The 17,637-nt window shown below is 51.6% G+C and overlaps 1 protein-coding gene across 1 annotated transcript; it reads right to left on the bottom strand.

The window, feature by feature from the left end:
• Nucleotides 1-5,200: 5,200 nt before the first annotated feature.
• On the bottom strand, nucleotides 5,201-15,967 carry SLAMF8 (SLAM family member 8). Its single transcript, XM_010955622.3, has 6 exons — nucleotides 15,847-15,967; nucleotides 13,737-15,201; nucleotides 10,928-11,254; nucleotides 7,891-8,196; nucleotides 7,705-7,809; nucleotides 5,201-5,932 (listed from the first exon to the last, which is right to left on the bottom strand). The coding sequence occupies exons 2-6, from the start codon at nucleotides 13,774-13,776 to the stop codon at nucleotides 5,868-5,870; spliced, it is 843 nt and encodes a 280-aa protein (XP_010953924.1). The 5' UTR covers nucleotides 13,777-15,201; nucleotides 15,847-15,967; the 3' UTR covers nucleotides 5,201-5,867.
• Between the last annotated feature and the right edge of the window lie 1,670 nt (nucleotides 15,968-17,637).

Below are 17,637 nucleotides of genomic sequence, written 5' to 3'. Positions count from 1 at the left end.
GTTCACTGAATGGACAGGTAAATGCATTTCCTGTTCTACGGATCCCAGCTTCTTTTTGTACTTTATTAATCCAACGACCACTTTTGACAAGACGTTCTGCAACTTCTCCTCAACTTCTTGACCCCCCACTAGGCCAATCAAGCTCAATCTGTTTGTTGGGAGTTTCAATCTTCAGTTAGCAACACGGGAACACAAAACAGAACAGATTGTTTCCATGGTGGCCCTTAAGGAGGTTGTCCTGAGGCCTGCCTCCCCAGGGCCACCTGGCTTTGTCCTTTCCAAGGCCTGGTTGTCAGGGTTTTGTTTGGTTCTCTGAGAGCTATAGACTGAATGTTTTTGCTCCCCCCAAATTCATGTGCTGAAACCTAATTTCCCCATGTGATGGTATTTGGAGGTAAGAGCTTTGGGAGTTGATTAGGTCGTGAGGATGGAGCCCTCATGAACAGGAGTAGTGCCCTATAAAAAAGACCCCATGTGGTAAGGAGACAGCTCAGTGGTAGAGTGAATGCCTAGCATGCATGAGGTCCTGGGTTCAATCCCCAATCCCTCCATTCAAACAAACAAACAAACAAACAAACAAACAAACAAACTTAATTATCTCCCCATACCCTCCCCCCTCAAAAGAAAAAGACCATAGAGAGCACCTTTGCCCCTTCCACAGTGCGAGAACACAGCAAAAAGTCATCTGCTTATGAACCAAGGAGTCTGGCTCTCATCAGACACTACATTTGCTGGTGCCTTGATCTTGAACTTCCCAGCCTCCAGAACCATGAGATATCAATGTCTGTTGTTTATAAGCCACCTAGACTACGATATGCTTTTACAGAAGCCTAAACGGACTACAACACCACCCACAAATTTCTAATAAATTCTATCTTTTGCTTTAGTTAAAACCAGAGTTGGTTTCTGTTGCTTGCATCCGAAGATGGTTTCCCATTATTCTTAAATAGCCTAAAGAATATGATTTCTTGAATGGCTCTATGTGTTATATTCACTTATTTGGCTGATTTCTGTTGTTTCCTGCTTTTCTGGCAATTGTGTTACTACTTTCAATCTCTCCCTTCTTTTCCTCCCAGTTCTGATACAATCCCTGAACAACATACTGCCAACATGGCAGAGGAAAGAAAGCTAGAATAAGTCTTCTTTATAGGAAGCACATCTCGTTTCTGACACCCATTGGCCAATTTTGTTCCACTGTGTATTCATTCATTCTTTAATTTGTAATTCATTTTTAATGTTGGAAAAATCTTCTGGACTGTCTAGGGCAGGAATGGCAAATAGGTTTCGTCTTGGCTTCCAGCTTCAATTAATTGGTTAGGATAACTTGAGTATTGTGCTGCATGTGGAGGGCGCAGTGGGGGACATGTGTCATAATCAATTATCCGTGTTCCACATGGTCGGGGAAAGTGGAAGTCTGGATATATGTACAGCATATTTATCATTCCTGATCTCATGCAACTTCCAGCCTTGTCTGAAAAGTCTCCAGTCTATAATGTTGCTCTGAGATGGTTTCTGCTTAAGCGCGTTTATTGGAACAGCTCACTTCGTATTTGGATTTCTCTATTCGTTACTAGGTTCTTCCCTGGGAGTATGGTGTGGGGGAAGGAGCTGGGCTGATTTAGGTAACCTAAAGCTAATTCTGACTCTGCCACTGACTAATTATGTGATTCTAGGGAGTAACTATCTCTTTGGGTCTCCGTTTTCCACCTGAGAAATGAAAAACTTGAACTGAGTAACCACAGAGTTTCCTTCCAGCTTTAAGATCCTATTATTCATATGAGTCAATATCTGCCTCTCAGAGACACGTTGCATTGGCCCCACTTACACAGTCTGGCTTATATGAGAGCCCTTCAAATATCTGGGGACCAATGGCCCTCTGAATTTTTTGCTCTAGGCTAAACATGACCAGTTTGTTTAATCATTTCACGTAAGATGAGGTTTCCAGGATTTTTACCATTCTGGTCATTCTCTTCTGGACACTTGAGTTTTCCAGTGTCTCCCTGGAGGTGTGGCTCCCAGAACTGAACCCAGGCTTGTCGTGCAGAGGGAGTATCCCCATCACTCACCCATGTGCTCAGCCAGCCCCTCCTGCTGGACAGGACCCATGCTGGCCAGTGCACAGCCTGAGGGGAGGCGCCCACTCAACCTTTTCCGAATCTAGGGATGTGTCATGCAGTTTCAGAGCCCACCCCCCCCCCCCACTTCAAGCTGCAGGCGGAACAGATGCAGAGAGCCATGGAGTCAAATCTGGAAGGAGACGGTGCCTCCCCCGAGGACCAGTAAGTAATCAAGTGCTGATGAGCTGAACAGGTGCTACGTCTAGATAAACAGAAGGGGTATTTGCCAGAGATGTCATCACTGTCAGCAGAGTTGTTCTTTATTAAAACACTTTTGACTGAAGTATAGTTGTTCACAATATTATATTAGTTTCAGGTGTACAACATATTGATTCAATATTTTTACAGATTATACTCCTTTTAAAGTTATTCTAAAATAATGGCTATAATTCCCTGTGCTGTGCAATATATCCTTGTAGGTTATTTATTTTATACATATTAGCTTGTACCTCTTAATCCCCTACCTCTGTCTTGCCCCTCCCTCCTTCCCTCTCCCCAGTGTTTCTTTGTTTTTCAGTGAGGCGTTGGATAGTCATATCTCCATTGGTGAAATAAACTGTCTCTAACCCTTGTCTTTCGCAATGACCCCCTTCATTCTCTCTGACTTCTTGGCACGTGACCCCTTTGTCCTAGCAGCTCTTGCATTTGTGCTTTGCGTATGACAGGTCCAAAGGCTCTTGCTCAAGGGAAATATAAGGAAAACAGGGAAAAGCAAATGCCGATTTGGAGAGGAGTCTGGTCTGACCATGAGCCTATTGGAAATAATGGCACAAAGGTCGTTATGGGAGGAATCTGACACCTGGACAGAAGAGGGCGCTCCTGGCCTCCCTAACTGCAGGGACGGGGGTTCTGAGGACAAGATCCCAGGTGCTGTGGCCCAGGCCATCACTGTGACCCTCCCCCTTCCATCCCCACTCCCACCCTCTTTATTTTGACCCAGTTGCCCTGGCCTTTGCTCTACTCTTCCTAAACCCCAGCCATGCTCCCACCTCAGGGCCTTTGCATCTTCTGCTCTCTGCTTGGAACACTCTTTGTCCCACCATTGTATGGCTCGTCCCACTGCACAGGGCTTCTGTTCAAACGTCAGCTCATCAGGAGGTGCTCTCTGACCTCCTTAGCTAAGATGGACCCCTGCTCTCCAACACACCACTCTCTTGCCTTTTACTCTGCGTTGGCTTTCGTACTAGAACCTGTCCGTATGTGACATGTACTTGTTTATTTATATTATCTAGAATGTAAACTCCACGAAGGAAGGACATTGCTTTATTCACCGGTGATTCCCCAGTGCCTTGAAGTGTACCCAGCGCGTGCTACACCCTCGATCAGTGTTTGTTCTTGTGTGACTTTTAAAGCACCAATCCTAAAGCTTAGCAGCTCAAACACCATTCTCACAGAAGCACTTGAGTTTTTCAGTGGTGGGTTAATTAGTCCACTAGTGGACAAGTGAGTCCCTGGGGATGGGAACCTCAGCTTACTTGAGCAGCAGGGATCTGTTCAAAAGGCCCACAATACAAAACTAGTCTCTACATGAAATCACCAGGAGTTAACTTGTGAAGGGAGAGCTGTGGGTACCACCCCACCCAGAGCTGCTCTGATCCAAGGTGGGGCCCTGGGGATGAAGGGAAGAGAGATGGGGAGTGGCGCGCGTGTGTGTATTTCCCCCACACAACCACCATGACTCATTGCTAGACCCTGCGATTTCTCTTTCACATCATTTTAAGAGACTGAAGCCAGTGGTACATGACTCATTGACCAGGCATGGGGAATGTCTCTAGGTGGCAGGTGGGGACAGCAGTAGCTCACGTGGACTTGGAAGAAAGTGATGGGACAGGTGGATGCAGGAAAGGAATGAGGACTAGGTGAAGCCAGGTGAGCAGCAGGAGAGCAGAGCCTCTGAGCAGAGCCAGCAGGCAGGGAAATCCCAAGACTAGTCATGTGAAGGGGTGGACATGTGAATCTGGAGGCCAGTTGAGTGACTTTTTGCCCAAGATGAAGTGATTTACCAAGAAAGGGGGAGAAGAAGGAAGATCCTTGGACAAGACTGACATCCTGAGGGGAGTGATAGAAGCAGCCCTTGGAAAAGACTTCAAAACCTACCCCTGTTTCTTCAATGCCTCCTTCCTCTATTGAGAGAGGCTCCAGAAAGAATATCCAATTACACCTGGAAGAGAGTAACTCTGAACCTTACCATCTACTATTCCTAAGTATGAGTTTAGCTCATCAGTTTGTTTCCAGTGGCAATACTCCAGAGCCTTTTCAGACAGAATCACTCAGCAGCAGGTTGTGTTTTCCAAAGATGGCCACAATAATACTCTTCTTTTCCACATGCTCTCCTTTCAAAGTGACCTTGAACATCTTCCTATTGAATGGTGGATCCCTTGAACTTGGGTGGATCTTTTGCACGTGCATCTGAAAATGCGTGTGGCAGGTTCTGGGATGTCACAGTACCCTTCTCCTGTCATTTCCCTTCTGCTTAGTTTTTCCTGGCTCCTCCTTCTCTCAGTCACAGGCATTGACTCTCATTCTAAGCTGGGCTGCTTTTCTGGAAGTTGTGCAAGAACTTCCTGTCGCCTGGGGCAAATTTAATCTCTTTTTTTCTGGTCACTGTGCTGGACAGTGAGGAGAGAATCCCAAACCCTACCCCAGCTCCTGCAGGAGGTATGGTGGTCAGCGTTGAGGGTGAAGCTGACTATTAAAAAGCAAAATGGCACCAACCCCAACCATCAGTGGGATGTCAACCATCTCTTGATTGTCTGTAACTGTAAATTACCTTTGAGGACCATGAACTCAGAGGACTTGAGAGTCCTCCAGACCAGAAGGAGAAACCTTGGACCCTCACCTCTCACTTTCTCCTGCTCCTAGGCCTTTTCTAACATTAATTCTTTGGCCACCGGGCAGCATCAGGGGCTCAAAATACAGGGGCTGGGACTGGAGCTGGAAGTAGGTGATTCAGAATTTCTCTGTTCAAATGTCTAATGCCTTTTAGAACCTGGGACCCAGGCTGGAGGCAATCCTTTGATGCTGGTTGGTTAATACTTACATTAGTCTGCTAGAGTTGCCGTAACAAGATACCACAGACTGAGTCACATAAACACAGAAATTTATTTTCTTACAATCCTGGAGGCTGGAAGTCCAAGATCAAGGTGTCAGCAGGTTTGGTTTCTCCTGCCTCTCTCCATGGCCTGCACAGGGCTTCCTTCTCTTTATGTCCTCCAGTGGCCCCTTCCCTGTGTGTGCATGCCTCCCTGGTGTCTTGCCCTCTTCTTATGAGGACACCAGTCATATCGGATTAGGCCATCCCAATGACCTCATCTAACCTTAATTATCATTTTAAAGGCTCCCTCTCCAAACAGGCATATTCTGAGATATTGGGAGTTAGGAGGGGATGAATCAGTCCATAACAATACTTCATGAACAGTGGTGGGGGAGTGAGTGCCCTGGACAATCAATGTCCCTGTGGATCCTAGAGGACTTCCAGTGTCCTCGAGGGGATGTTCTGTTGGGCCCGCGTTGCTCAGAGCAGAGCCAGGACATGCACCACGGGGAGAAAGCAGGGAGAGGATGTTCACTGTCCTCCCAGTGTGACGGCTGCCCCGGCTGCTCCTGGGAGGTGGTTCAGGGGTCTCTCATGGGAGGCACGAGGTCCACAGTGGATTCCAGTCACCAGCTACGTCCCAGAGCATCCTGTGTCTGGGCAGGGGGATTCCTCACAATCCCAGCATCAGTTTATATCCTCCATTGTGGCAGACCCTACACAAGGGGGTTCTCTGCCTCTGGAGCCACTTCGTCAGCACAGACATCCTTCTTTTTTTTCCCTGACAAGAAGATCAGAACAGAGGTTACCCCTCCAGTTTGTACCCAAGGCCTCTGAATCCTAACTGTCCTGGTCCAAGGTCACCTTGGGCAAAGGGATATCTCTCCTGGTTTCCTAAGACCCTGGAAAAGGAGATGCTTCAAGGATAGGAAGTTCTTCCTAATGTCTAGCCTTCCTCTGCAACTAGAGCATACATTTAGCTGTAGAAGGTATAGAGAGTTAGAGCTGGATGGACCTAGTGAAATGACCAGACAGAAGCCAGGTGGCAGAGCCAGGGCCAGCCTCCAGGTGCCCTGGGTAGAGCCTTTCCAAAACCCCAGGTAGTTGGGTTCTCTCTGTCCCTTCTCAGTCACCAACGCTGCTCTTTTCTGAGCCTTGAAGACATTAGGTGAAGTGAAAGCAGTCAGTCACACAGGACTGTGTAATGCTCGATTCCATATATATGATATGCCCCAAATAGACTGTCTAGAGACAGAAAGTAGAAGGTTAGCAGTTGCCTGGGGCTGGAGGGGAAAGGGGGATGAGGGAGTGATGGCTAAGGGGTTTGGGTTTTTAGGGGGGGCAGATAATGAGAATGTTCTCAAATTGACCGTGATGCTGAACATGCAATTCTGCAACTGTAATAAAAGCCATTGAGTTCTACACGTTAAATGCCTGAATTCTATGGTATGTCAATGATATTTCAATAAAGCCGTTAAAACAAAAAGCTGCTCTTTTCCTGGCTTCCACCTTCTTATTGCAAATCCTGGGGACTGTCCGGAGCAAAGGGCCAGGTCAGACCCTCGCAGCAGCCGGTGGGGCCCCTCAGTGGAGTGTGACCTCAGCTGCTCCCACTTCCCTCCCTTGCCCACGGGGAGAATCTCTAGCAGCCCACCAGCCAGTGCCACTCCTTGCTCAGTGGCCGGGCCAAGACTCTCGCCTTCCAGGACACAGCCGCCAAAATGCGGTCTCATGCCTCCCTCTCCCCGCTGACCCGCTCTTGTCCAGCAAACCCACACAGCCCGGGAGGGGCATGTCCATGGACCCCAGGGCAGTCGGGACAGTTCTTTCAGGGGCACCGCATCCTGGGGCTGAGCCGGGCATGGGGCTCAGACCCCAGTGTGGCCTCTGGGTGTCCCCTTCCCTCTTCTCCTGGAGGAGGAGGTCCTATCAGCCCCTGGTCACCGAGGTGCTTCTCTCAGGGAGCATTTCCTAGGATGGCAGGCGAAGAGGGACTTGGGATCCAACCAGACTTGCACTCAACACACGTTTATGGAGACCAGCTATGTTCCAGGGACCAGGGCTAGGTGCCCAGTGGTGACGCAGCCTTTGTCTTTCAAGTGCTGAGAATTCCATGCAAGAGGAAGTGCAGTAAGCGCTGTGACCGGGTAAGAGTCAAGGCAGGACCCTAACCCAGCCTGGGCGTTTAGGGGAGAAAGTCAGAGAGGCTTCCTGGAGGGGCCACACCTTGAAGGTGGTGGAGGTGACAGACAAATGAAGAGGGGAGCTGGACAGGAAATCCTGAAAGTGTGTTGCAGACAGAGAGAATAGAATGGGTAAATGCCTACAGGTGTCGGAAGAGAGGCGTTCATGAGGAGGACTGCCAAAGGACTTTGAGTAGTTCAGTCTGATTCGAGACCAGAACGTTAGAGGGTGCAGGCCAGGAGATGAGGTGGGAGAGGAGGTAAGGAGGGCAGAACATGTGAAGCCTAGATAGGAGGATGTCCAAACTCTGCCCTCCTCCCCAGGACACCCACCTCCTCCACCCACCTCCAGCACCCACAGGACTCCTACCTGAGCAGGGGCCCCAGTGCCAGGCAGAGACACCAGCCAGGATCAGGAGCAGCAAGACAGGCAGCACCACCAGCAGTACATCTTTGTAGGAGGCCCTCCCTGGACCTGGACGTGGAGGGGACAGGGCCACAGGTGGACTGGATGCTTAAAAATCCCTCAGCCACTGACCCCTGGCCCTTGACATACCTGCCTCGCGATGGCAGCTCTCCCAGGGGGTGACTGTGGCCAAGTCCCAGCTGACAGGGTTCGAGACAATGCAGGAATAGGCCACGCTTTTGTCTTCTGGTCCCAGGGAAACCCTCAGTGCTGGGCCATCCGTGAAGAGGCCACGTGGCTCAATCCCAAGGTCAACAGTCCCCTCCCGTCGCCAGCTGTAGGTTATGTCACTGATGTTGGGGGCCCAACAGGACAGGAACACTTGGCAGGTCTTGGGGGCCTGGGCATCCCCTGATACAGCAATGAACACTTGTACCACGGGCCTGGGCACCGCATCTGGGCAAGAAGAGCAGAGCCAGTGTGGGTTATGGGGATGCTGCGCGGGGCCCACAGCTCCAGCTCTGGGATCCACGCAAGGCTAGATGTCACCTCTGGCTTTCCATCGCCCACAGGAAGGAAGCTGAATTCCCAAGTCTGGTACTCAAAATCCTTCATGAAATGATTGATGTCAATTTCCCCAGCTGATCCTCCTCACCTATCCTCAGTAATTTCCTGCTCTCCCAAACACGTCATGCTCTTCCACGGCTTTCATGCTTCCATGTGGCTTAGCTGTGCACATATGCCTTTCTCTTCTCATCCTCCTAGAAAACTCCTACGCATCCTTCAAGGCGCAGCTTGGACACATTGTCTACTGCTCTATTTATGAAGCCTTCCTTGGTATTCCAGGTGTGACTCTGAGCTCTCTCAGAACTCTGTGTATCCCTTGTCATAGCATTTTCCTGACAGTACATCAGTTAGAGAGACAATAAACGTTTATTAAGCCAGGCAGGAGAGCAAACACATTCCTGTACTTTTGGAGCTTATGATTTGGAGAAGATGACAGATACTGACAAGTGATTATGAACAACTAAGAAAATAATTGCAAAGATGCAAACTGCTGTGAAGGGGGTAGGGGCTCCACCTTGTCATCTCCATAACCCTGGCCCTCTAGGTGCTCAGCTACCTGGGCCACTGGACAAATCGGTGTCCTGGTGTCCCAGGCCCTGGCTCCCCTTTCCTATATCAGCTGATGAGTAGACCGTGAGCCTCCATGGCCGTGAGGGCCAGCGGGAGAGCATTCTGTTCACAACAGGAGGGCTCACTCTCTGACAGCATTCCCAGGTCAAGCAGAGTAAAACCTCATTAATGCCGGCTCAATCTGGTGGGATTTGTGATATGAAAAAAGAAAAGATTTGCTGGGCTCACTAATAGTATAAACAAAGATTACAGTGGGGGGATGTTTACACTACTTAACAGGACAAGCTGCTTCCAAACATGATCGGGCACAGCAGAAACACCCATTGACATTTCTAGTAACTGATCTGCTAATTCACATCATTCTTATCTATTGTCAAAGCAGAGCTCCTAAGGATGGCTGCCTGGCAGCTTTGTGCAATTAGTTCTAATCACGCTATGTGTTTGGAAGCCGTAAAACAGCAATTTCCTTAAAATCTGTAATTCAGATGCTGAGAACAAGGCATTTTAGAGCTTAGTGGTGTGGGTGCTGCATGTATTATCACATTCAATGTCCTCATTTCACATGTGTGCAGCTGAGCCTCAGAAAGAGGGAGAGAGAGGCTCTCCCACTGCCTGTATGGTTTGAAGGCTGCTCACAGCGCAAGGGCATTGGGCTCAGGGGTAACAGGTGAGAAGGGGATGCTGAATTCCAGCCAGCACTCTGCTGGCCAAGCTGTGCAACCTGGTTCAGGGCTATGTGCATCTGGAAGGATACCCATTTGATTGCACATTGGCACCCCGAGTGGCTCACCCAAGGACAGCCAGTCAGCTGTCTCCAGGGGTGGGTGGGTCTCTCCTCTTCCCAGTTTGCTACTGCCCTTCTCTCCCTCAATGCTTCCTTCTTCCCAGATGCCCCACCACCACTTTCCATTCATAGATTTGGATCTTTTCTTTCGCTTTATTCTATCCAAATTTCTGAGGTTTTATTGAAACAGTGGTTTCAGGTCATGATGTCTTTTCCAAGACATTAGAGAGATGAATGAGAGCTCAAAGGCTACTTTATTTTGCCAGCAGAAATATGGTGGCAGTGGTAGAGGTGGCTGTGATGGAAGTGGTTGTGGTGGAGGTAGTGATGGTGGTAGAGGTGGTCGTGATGGAGGTGGAGGTAGTGATGGAGGTGGAGGTGGTTGTGATGGAGGTGACTGTGATGGAGGTGGAGGTAGTGATGGTGGTAGAGGTGGTTGTGATGAAGGCGGAGTTGAAGTTGCTGGAAAGAAAGACCCATCCAGCCCCCAGTGAATTCAGCCACCCCAGCTGAAGTGCTGAAAGCAGCTACATGAAGACCCTAGCAAACCTACGTGGAGCAGAGGGTCCACTCAGTTGAGCCCTGCCACTCAGAGTCCTGAAAAATAAAGATGGCTGTTGTTTTTAGCCTGTGCCTTTGGGGACGGTTTATTTTGCAACAATGAATAACTGAGAGAACCCATGAATGACACAAGATCAAATTCTCAATATATCTCAAAGATCTCTTTAAAGAATGAAATAAAAATCCTATGCTGTAATTATAATTTAGTTTTAAACCTGAGCCAGAGTTTAATGCAATATTGAGTTTTCCTTTTGGTGGTACACAGAAAAATGGCATGTTTTATAATCAGACACCTTAGAATTGATGAAGTGTCGGCCAGCCTTGATCCTAGATGCAGTCCCGAATGCCGCTGTCTTTACCTTCGTCGGCATTTACATGGTGATATTACGATGCCGGTTTTACAAGTGAGAAAGGTAAATGTCAGGGAGCTAAGCATTGTGTCCAAGGCCACGAAGCCAAGAGAAGACCGAGCCAGCGTTTAGGCCGGGACTGCGGGGAGGCAAAGTGTGGCTGCTCCAGATGGAAGCTGACCTGGAAGAAGCTGCAGAGTTATCCTAGCTGTGACTACTGTTCCCCAAATCGGCCATGAGGTCAGCGGCCAGAGGTTTCTAGACCCCGGTTGTCCCCAGGTCCCAGGACTCAGGCTGCCCTTGCAGAGCTTTGTGGGAGGAGGCGGGACAGAGAGCCAGGGTCAGGCGCACTCACCGTACACCTTGAGCTGCAGGGTCTGGGTCCAGGCCCGGCCGGTCGTGTCCACCAGCAGCACGGAGAAGTTGCCGCTGTCTCCAGGCTCCAGGGGCCGCAGCTCCAGGCTGAGGTTGCTGTGCAGCTGGGCTCGGCCCAGGAAGCGGGAGTGGTACAGAGTCTCCAGGGAGCCCCGGAAGAACGTGGCCAGGAGCTCTTCTGCCGGCCACAGAGACCTCCAGATGGCCTCTCGGACTTGGAAGCTGGATGGGCGATTGGCCACCAGCAGCGCCGTGCCCCCCACCTGGCCCTGTACTTGGGCGTGGGTGACTTCAGGGGGGAGCAGTGCTGGAAGGACAGAGTGCCGTCACTCTGCCTGCCCCAGACCTCCTCACCGCTCTCCTGCACGCGGCTGAGCTGCCACGGGGCCAAGGACAGCCCCTCTCCCCTCACTCCCTCCACCCAAGCCAGGGCCAGGGACTAAGACAGTGAGGAAGGGAGTCCAGTCCCTGTGCTCATGAGTTCCTCTTTTCATCTTTGTACTCCCAGGCTCTTAATCAAGCAACTTAAATACATTAGGTCCCATGATGGGAGAAAAGGGGTGCCCTGAGAGAAGACGGGTAGGCTGATAGGTGAGCTCACCCTGCCTGGAGGGGCTCAGAGAAGAGACGGTTAAGCAGAGACCGGAAAGAGGCATGGGACTCAGCCAGGCCCAGCAGAGGGCGGCCTGGCACGGGGTGGGGAAGTGTGGAGGTGGAGGGAGGGTGAGAGAGCGCAGCGGAGGCGGAGGGACGGGAACTGAAAGCAGTTCTCGCAGGGGGAGTAGGAAATGGCACTGCAGAGACGGCGGCGGGAGCCAGGTCCTGCAGGGCCCTGAAAGCAACTTTGAAGTTTGGGCTTTATTCTATGAGCCACGGGGGGCCTCGGATAGGTTTTAAGTAAGAGAGTGACATGATTAGCTCCATGGTCAGAAAGACAACTCCAGCAGAGGGGTGGAGGGTGCACTGGAGGTGAGGCACGACTGAGGCTGCTTGTATGAGTCCCAAGGAGAGTGACAGAAACGTACTGAGGAAGGGAGACGCTGGGGTGAAGAGATGGGAGGAACTGAGACAGACGAAGGTGTGCAGTCAGTGGGATCTGGGAGTGAGGGAGAGGGGGTCGAGGATGGCTCCCAGGTCCTTGGGACCCCCGGTTGCATTCTCTGTGATCCAGGACAGGAGGAGAAACAGAACGGGGGTGAGAGGTCTGTTGGGAGGATACAGAGTTTGACGTGGGTGGGTGACACCTCTGTCCGAAGTGCTCCCCAACTCCCTTGTTGGCTAATTTCTGCTCATCCTTGAAGCATCGCTGCCTCCCCTGACCTCCCTTATCCATCACCGCAAGTCACAAATTCTTCTGTGCTCCTCTGGGATCACCACTCAGAGGGCTCTCATCCCTCTATTGTTACTGCTTGTTTATGGGCCCGACAGACCATGAGTTCCTCTTTTCATCTCTGTACTCCCAGTGCCCACTACTGCTTAGAAACCGGCTGTAGGAGAAGCCCTGTAGATGTACTTACTGCATGACTAGATTGGCTGAGGACTTCCCCCGTGCCTGGCTCAGCGGCGGGCTCTGGGGTGCAGGGCAGAGGACGTGCAGACGGGAAACACACCCACGTGCTGGGAGTTGGGTGAAGGAGACGTGTCCTGGGTGGTCACTCAGCCAGACACCAGGAACTCCAGTGCCCCGTCCATCTCACTGCCCTCCCCGCCCCAGCCATCTCAGTCCTAACCGGGGATGGACTCAGGGTTAATGCAGCCTGGGGACATCACACAGAGTGAGAGCAGCACCAGTGTCAGTCAAGACTCCTGTTCTATCTGCCCTGGCTCTGCCACTAATGAGCTGTGTGACCTTCAGTGTATCACCCTGCCTCCCTCGGCTTCCGTTGTCCCATCCATAAAACAAGGGGGTGTACCTGATCAGTGGTACTTCTCTCTTTAATTGTTAAGAAAAATGATTTTTGCCCTCCCTGTCCAAGGACTTGAAAGATTTGTGAACCAAACTGATTCCCTCCTTTTGCAGGATTTCCTTCACGTGTTTAGAAATGTTGAAACCTGCAGGGCTTTTCAAGCCAGGAACCCAGGTGGGGACATTGGACAAAGTCATCTCGAGGTCCCCATGAGTCTCTGATGTAAACCAAAGTGTCTGAGTCTTTGCCACAGCCCACGACTCCTATTCCCTGGCCTAGCAGTGCTGGCCCTGGTCACTCTGACCACTTGTTAACCGAGGGTGGGAAGTCAGGCATCAGACAGGTTGGGGGGATCGCCCAGTGTTGCAGAGACCTGACATAGCTCTTCTAACCTCACACCACTACCGGTCACTCGAAGCCCACACGTACCACATTAACTTGCTCCTGCCTCTCATCGCTCCTCAATAATTACTTCCACAGACCTGCAGCACAGGCTGTTGGAAAGACATCCTCAGATTGCAAGAGCCCCACCTTCCCCTGCCCTCCCCTGACTGTATTTAGAGTTTGCATGTGTTAACACTGTCAGACCCTCATATTCTCACAATCATCTCTTCTGAAACCAATGGTACCACCAGCCTCAGATTTAAGGCCCTCCCTGGGCCACAAAACAGCTCATGTCTCATGGACATGGTTGCTCCTTGGGCAACCATCCTTCCATCCAGGACCCTGCATCTCTTTGCCTCTGCCTAGCTTTCATAGTTGCACAAGAGCTTCAGTCTTCCCCACCCTTCCTCAGCTCCTAGGTTCTCACGTGGGATGGGGAGGGTGTCCTGCCCCGATGTTGAGCTCTCTAAGACCAGGCCACTCACCTGCCCCACTTACCTTCCCAGAGAAGCAGACTCCACAGGGACCACACAGCCATACTTTGGAGAGGAAGGCAGACTCCTTCAACACCCAAAATTCAAAACATCCCAGGTCAAGTGGAAGAAAGAAGGAGCTACAGTCCTTCTGGAAAGTCCCATGTTCAGAAGGAGGAATCCTGACTCAGAGCAAGATGCCCCGAAAGTGGAAACACCCAGAGGAAAGTGGAAGTTGGCCTCGGGCCTGGCTGGGCCCCTTCAGGAGCTGATTCTTGTAAGTCAGCCTCTTTCCAGTGCCTGTAGCTGACAAGCACCCACATCCTCCTGGCGGACTCCCACCAGGCCTCCCTGCATCCACTCTGCACCAGAGCCGCCTGCCTTTCCGGTTGGAGCCCTTTAAACTGCAGTTCCCATCGTCACTTCTCCTCTGCTTAATTTTCTTCCGTGTCCTCCTGCTGCCCTTAGGATGAAGGCTCAACTCTTGGCTCTCCTAAGCCCTCCTCCAGCCTGCTTCTCCAGGCTGGTGTCCCACGCCCATGCTGCTCCCCAGCCATGCCAAGCCGGGACTACCTCTTCTCACAACTGTCAACATCACACTTACGAGCGTTCTACTTGCTCCTCCACCAGACTTGCTGTTCCAACCATCCTTCCAGACTTGGTGTGGCTACACGGGCTATGTGACAGGCCAGGCTGGCGTTCAAGGCTTCCTGATCACAGGCAGCGTGAGGAACCTCCCCTTCTGCATGTGCGTTCTTCTGTCATCACTCTAAGCACACTGTTTTGTGACACTGTGCTTGTCTTCACAGGCTGTTTGCATCCAAGATCTTAAATTCACTTCTGTGTCCCCTGGATGCTCGGCACATCATGCACATTTACTGAACATTGTTAAATAAGGGGCATGAATCCTAGATATGGTTGCCTTGTTTGCTTCCTGGAAGCCTCTTCTCCAAGAGGATCTTATGGACCAGACAGAGGTTGGAACCTGGTGGCAACCACAGAGAAGCAGAGTTGAGCTTCAGCCTTTCCGAGTGAGGTCCCTTTTGCCCGTCGCCCCCTCCTCACCCTGTTTCTCTTCTAACTTCCAGTCACTTGGTGTCTTGAGTCAGGGAAGGTTTTACGAGAAGATAAGGAAAATCCCCGAGCTTCCTGAGTGTGGCTTATGGTGTCTAGCCCTGCGTGGCTTCTGACCTGCCAGGCAAGCTGGACGCCCTGCTCTGGACCCAGCCAGGAACGAGGCAGATGTGGAGGTGGGCGAGTAGGAGGATTCCGGGACAGGGTTCCTGCCCTCCAGGTCCGCACAACCAGGTTGGAGGAAGGGAAGAGAAGGCTCCCCGCAGACAGGCACGGCTCTGCACGGGAGGAGAGTGCAGGGAGTCTGTGCTGCAGGAGGGCGTGGGAAGAGGTCTTTGTGGATGTGGGCAGGAGACGCTTCCTTTCAAGGTGGAATTGGAGCTGCATCTTGAAGATGGATGTGAGACTGGGACAGGCTGAGGAAACAGGGAGGGCCAGAGGTTGGGGGTGGGCTCTGAGCATGAGGGGGAAGCAGAGTGTGGCGGGCTTGGCAGTGGGGAAGCCCCAGTGGGCTCCAGGGACAATGAAGGATCAGAAGGAGGAACCCTTTAGGGCTCTGAGGTGGGTAAGAATGGAAAGAGAGGCTGGGGGTCGGATTATGGAGACTTTGAATACTGGGTTAAGTTTAGGCTTTTGTCCTGGAGACCAGCGGCTCTCCCCCATGCTGAAAGCTTGGATTCTCAGGGCTTCTGGTTCATTGGGGCCTGGATGGGGGCACTCCAGGTGATTCTGGGCTGGTGGACCGAGGGAGCTCTCTGACAAGCAAGGCCCGGAGGAAGGGGCTGCTGTGCACTCTGAGCGGGGGCTGACGCGGGTGGGAGGGCAGCACTCAGGGCTGACTAGGGGGGAAGCGAGGTGGAGAAGCCTGGGCAGCCGCAGCTGTGATGGTCCTGATGAAAGCAGACAGGAACTCTCCAGAGAGAAAGGGGCAGAGCCAGAGTCGTGACAGAACTTGCACGCTGCTGCCTGTGGTGCGGAGAGGCCAAGGGAGGGGAATCGCCTATGACTCCACCGTCAATTCCATCATTCACATGTCAGATATTTATTGAGTAGCTACTTACGTGCCAGGTGCGGGGGACACAGAGATGAAAGGTGCGGCCCCGGCCCCCAAGGAGCCTGCAGTCTGGGTGAGAAGACGGGCATGTAACCCAATAGTTACAATCAGTGTGGCCAGAGCAACGCCAGCTATGTGCGCGCGATGCCCTGGGAGCCAGAGGACGGGTGGGTGGGAGCCAGCCTGGGCAGGTGGGAGGCCGGGAGGGCCTCGTGGAGGCGGCGGTATTTCAGGAGAGCCTGAGGATACAAATAGATGAGGGTGAGGGTTGCTCTTCAGAACTCAGGCTCTAGGGTCAGCTTCTCGGGTTCGGATCTTGGCTATGAAACTTTGAGCAAAGTGGCTTCTCTATGTTCTGTGTCTTCATCCATGAAACAAAGGTTAATAACAGTATCCACCTCTTTTTTGGTGGTAAGGGTGAGACCACTTAGAGTGGGGTTTGGTGCATAGTCATATAAAACAGAGAATGCTGCCCACCATCCAGTCCTACAAGAATCAAGTCATTGGCCACTGCAGACACTGACCTACAATAAACCCTGGAAGGAATTTAGGGCTACGATCAGGATGAGGCACTCTGTGCTTTGGGGAAATAGGCAGAACAGGCCCTCAGGTATTTTCAGAGAAAATTTTATGAACCCAATTTCTTGCATCTCCCCATACTTAGAAAAGCACTAAAGTCATTAACTAGGATAGCTGTGCCGTGTGACAGCAGTGACCTCCTGCCAAGATGTGTGCTTGATTGCCTGTACTCTTCCCCCAAATCACATATATGCTAACCTCCCCCTAACCTCTTCCGAGCAGTTCCTCAGAGCTATCTGAGAGGCTGTCCCCTGGGCTATACGGTCCTCTGCAAGTCCCCAAATAAAACTGAAACTCTCAGCTTTCAAGGGGTACATTTTAATTTCAGTTGACAGCACTCAAAAAAATTAACCGTCATTGTTACTAACTGGCCAGAGAGAGGGAGGAAGGGGGAAGTGGGCACATGCAGGTAAAGGAGAGTTGGGGTGGGAGCTGCCCTGCTCCAACTCTCTCCGCCCAGACTGGGAGCTCCTGAGGGTGGCAATCAGGCCCCTTTCATTTCTGCACCCGGCATATCCACCCACCGACAGGCTTCCCACGAGGTGGTGCCCTCCAAGCATGTGTTGAAGTGTCAAGGCCAGGACTGGGGTGGCCATGGGATGCAGAAGTCTGGCTAGTGTGGGAATGCTGGGGATACAGATGAGGAATTCCTTTGGAGGAGATGGTGGTCAGTCATATTCCCGCTGAGCAGAAAGTGGTCTAGAGTGGTCATCCAAGCAGGAAATGAGTTGTGATCTTCCTTGCACCTCCCCACTTCCCAGGCCCTTTTCCTGGAGAGGAATCTCAGGGAAGCTGAGGAAGTGGGGAGGAGGAGCCTGGGTGAGGACCTGAAAATACCCCACCTCCCCAAAGGGACAGACTTCCTGGGCCTGTGACACCTGAAGAAGAATGGGCTGACGGAGGCGCAGGAAGGGTTAAGTCTGCGGTGGCGGCAGGTCCTCCCCCACTGCTAATCACTGGTTCAGACCACATTAATTACACAGCCACAGGGGGAGTGAGCGGAGTAAATTAGCTGGTGAGTTCAAAGGGGCCACTCCCCACATTCCTTAATTAAGAGAGCAGCTGGTAGCCGGGCTTCAGTTCAGCCTCCCTGGGGCCTTTCTGGGAAGCCCGAGCCAGCGAAGGCGGCCTCCGGCCTCCGTGAGGCCCAAGCAGGCACAGTGGCCCCATCTACCAGGCAGAATGGCCTGTGTCAGCCCTCAGACCACCTTCACTGCCG

Source organism: Camelus bactrianus, chromosome 21, assembly GCF_048773025.1.
Source record: "Camelus bactrianus isolate YW-2024 breed Bactrian camel chromosome 21, ASM4877302v1, whole genome shotgun sequence".
Lineage (NCBI taxonomy): Eukaryota > Metazoa > Chordata > Mammalia > Artiodactyla > Camelidae > Camelus > Camelus bactrianus.
The sequence above is the reverse complement of the archived record's forward strand: the minus strand, read 5'-3'. Positions and strand labels throughout refer to the sequence as shown.

Excerpts from the sequence above, each read along its gene's own strand:
- SLAMF8 (XM_010955622.3), bottom strand. The coding sequence starts at position 13,776 with ATGGCTGTGTGGTCCCTGTGGAGTCTGCTTCTCTGGGAAG. Across the intron at positions 7,810-7,890 it reads GAGCTGCCATCGCGAGGCAG|GTCCAGGGAGGGCCTCCTAC; the intron begins GTATGTCAAGGG and ends CTCCACGTCCAG. Across the intron at positions 5,933-7,704 it reads GCACTGGGGCCCCTGCTCAG|GGAAAAAAAAGAAGGATGTC; the intron begins GTAGGAGTCCTG and ends TCTTCTTGTCAG.